Genomic DNA, 2,799 nt, shown 5'->3' on the forward strand with positions numbered 1-2,799 from the left:
CCACGAACGCGCCTACCGATGCTCCCACGGATGCCCCGACTAACGCACCCACCGACGCTCCTACCGACGCTCCCACCGAAGCACCTACCAACGCGCCTACCGGTACCGATGCCCCGACCGATGCTCCCACGGACGCCCAGATCGTCCCGACATTCGATTAGTCGCGGTCCGCTCCTCACGCATGTGCGAAACACACAATGGTAATGACGACTTACTTCACCTTGTAGTACGCACACTCAAGTGTCGCGCATTCTGAGCCCGATCGTCCAAACTGTCGAGTACATTGGCCGCATGGAGCACGATGCCAACACGGCCGTGTACATTGCGAGCATGGGCGGCGCCGAGGCGCTCCGGCAGACGATCCTCTGCGACTTTTTCAAGCACGGCTTTGACGGCAGCGGCGCCGACAACTTCTTTGATGCGGGCTCGTGCATTGACGGCCGCCTCACGAGTGCGTGGAACTGGTGCTCCAAGATTGAGAAGAAGCCCTTTTACCACATCTTCCTCATGGCCGGCTTTGTGGGCTTTGACGGCAGCTTTGAAAAGTAATAAGTCATCACGTGTGTCTGCATATGTGCGGCGGCGTTGGTTCTGCCACGGCAGCACTACTCCTCCATTCTAGATCCGGTGTGGCATCAAACAGAAATACCGGTAGCCCACTTTAGTGAGGGGCTATTTCTGCTCAAAACAAAAAGTCGCAAAGCGGCACTGCCAGAAACATGCTCGTGCCACCGCTCGGCCTCCTCTGCGCCATATGTCTCGTGACGCTGGCTCACGACCCGCATGCGATTGATTGTACGCTCGTCGCTTCGGTTTTGGGCCCCCTTGATCGTTGTGTTGTAGCTACACGCCATGATGTACTACCGGCAGCAGACCAGCGACCGTGCAGCATCGCGGACGTCTACAACGAGGCGAGAAAGCGAATGCAAGCCGCCGATGCGACAATGTCGGCCGCGCTCCGCCCTCGACGAGGAGACACAATCTTGTTTCCGGAAGACGCTCCCGAAGCAAAGTGGTCCTACGGCAGGTAGCCACCGTGTGCATCAAGCAACGACAAGTCCGACGATCGATTTTGCAGAACTCACCGTGTCCGCACGCAGTCTGCATGGTGTTTATGAAAAGAGAAGAGGCTGTGTGCGGAACCACGTGCAAGTGCGTTGTATGTAGATTGGCAAGGAATCTTCTATAAAGGGCAGTGGCGATTGATAACGACGCTGCTTTCACTACAGATACCAGCACACATAAATTAGTCCGATGGGCTGGAGAGTCGGCCATTATGGTCGCGTTCGGAGGCCGTCGGCGCAAAAAGCCACAAGCCGTGGATTGGGCGAAAGGAACATGAAACCAGCGAGGGTGCTCATATATTGGTGGACTTATGCTCGTAAGCTAGCACGCCCGACGGCCATCGAAGGGTGGCTCATGTGGCAGGCCCTTCTCCCTAGTGTATGCCACAGAGCGGACCGGGACAAGAGGCGACAAGAAGACTGCCCCGAGATAGGGGAGACGAGCTGCGAGTCACCCTCCAAGGCAACGACAACGTCCTAGAGCCGAAAGCTGTCGGAGTCTTACAAGACTCTGTGACATCAATCCGGATCCGGATAAAGATGGAGCATTGTGGCGATCTTTTACGATTCGATGGCGATCCAACAATAATGTTTGAATGGAGCAGCGTGAAAAGGTCTCGGGTTTGGCGCGGACGCCTGTCTCAAGAGAAGCCTCGACGCACATTGTGATCGCTGACTTCGTTGAGTTTCCAGGATCCACTTGTCGACGACCTCTGCCGTTCTGCGCTCGATTTAGATGCTAGTCGCCGGATTGGTGTCTATTCGTGGCGGCGCCTCTCGCATCGAAATGGCTTTCGTCCTGTGCCGTTTATGCTGACATGCAAGATGCCTATCTTTAATGGCGGCTTTCTGCATTATGTACCTATGATTGGCCCATGTACCCCCCAAAATAGGTCCTCGCAAGCACTTCCTGGGTTTGAAACGTCCCGCACCAGCGCTCCTCAAGCCTCTCACAATTCAAAATCCATTTGCTTGACCATGCGCATTTACCACCCGTTGACCCTCGCTGCCTTGTGCGTCGTCTTGCACGAGTCGCTCGGTGCCGCCCAGCGTACGCTAAAGCGCCTGGATACGATCATTGTGACTTACATCTACCAACTAGATTCAAACAACGTGGCTCGTCTGGAGCACTACAGCGTCGCCGAAATCGAGCACTGGGAGAAGCGCCACCTCCGTAATAGTGATAGCCGCGGCCACCGCCACCATGCCCATCATGGGCAAGTCATCGACAAGGAAAACAACAACTCGCAGGAGCAAGCCACGACTGGCAACAGCGTCGAGACCAACCAAGTGCCATTCACCCAGCCGACAAAAGACAAGACAGCTTCGATCAAGACCGCGGTGTTCAAGTTGCTCCGCGAAAACAAACTCAAAACCAAAAATGCTGGCAACGGGCATGCTCACGACGACGACGACGACGACGATTCGAATTTCTCCGATGATGACGTACCGACAAATGCTCCCACAGGCGCTCCCACGGGCGCGCCTACCGATGCTCCCACCAATGCTCCGACTGATGCTCCTACCGACGCGCCCACGGATGCCCCGACTGACGCACCCACGGACGCGCCTACCGACGCTCCCACCGACGCTCCCACGACGCTCCCACCGATGCCCCGACGACGCTCCCACCGATGCCCCGACCGACACTCCCACCGATGCGACCCACGACGCACCCACGGATGTCCCGACTGACGCACCACGGACGCACCTACAGTACACTCGTATAACTTCG

General features: G+C 56.7%; 3 protein-coding genes across 3 annotated transcripts in view; all 3 read left to right on the forward strand.

Moving 5' to 3' along the window:
* The window catches only part of SPRG_21020 (hypothetical protein), a gene marked incomplete at both ends in the record, with an annotated part of 1,845 nt that extends 1,296 nt beyond the window's left edge, over positions 1-549 (forward strand). The window contains one exon of the mRNA XM_012350452.1: positions 228-549. Coding sequence (XP_012205842.1) covers positions 228-549 — 322 coding nt within the window. The remainder of the gene's footprint in view (positions 1-227) is intronic.
* Positions 550-670: 121 nt separating this feature from the next.
* SPRG_11380 (hypothetical protein) lies at positions 671-1,234 on the forward strand. The gene is made up of 2 exons (XM_012350384.1): positions 671-795; positions 844-1,234. The coding sequence occupies exons 1-2, from the start codon at positions 784-786 to the stop codon at positions 1,165-1,167; spliced, it is 336 nt and encodes a 111-aa protein (XP_012205774.1). The 5' UTR covers positions 671-783; the 3' UTR covers positions 1,168-1,234.
* An 808-nt stretch (positions 1,235-2,042) lies between these two features.
* On the forward strand, positions 2,043-2,759 carry SPRG_21022 (hypothetical protein; the record flags this gene model as incomplete). Its single annotated transcript, XM_012350453.1, has 2 exons — positions 2,043-2,115; positions 2,167-2,759. 2 exons carry the CDS (start codon positions 2,043-2,045, stop codon positions 2,757-2,759), a joined length of 666 nt encoding a protein of 221 aa, XP_012205843.1.
* Between the last annotated feature and the right edge of the window lie 40 nt (positions 2,760-2,799).

The sequence above is a fragment of the Saprolegnia parasitica genome, assembly GCF_000151545.1.
Source record: "Saprolegnia parasitica CBS 223.65 unplaced genomic scaffold supercont2.65, whole genome shotgun sequence".
Lineage (NCBI taxonomy): Eukaryota > Oomycota > Saprolegniomycetes > Saprolegniales > Saprolegniaceae > Saprolegnia > Saprolegnia parasitica.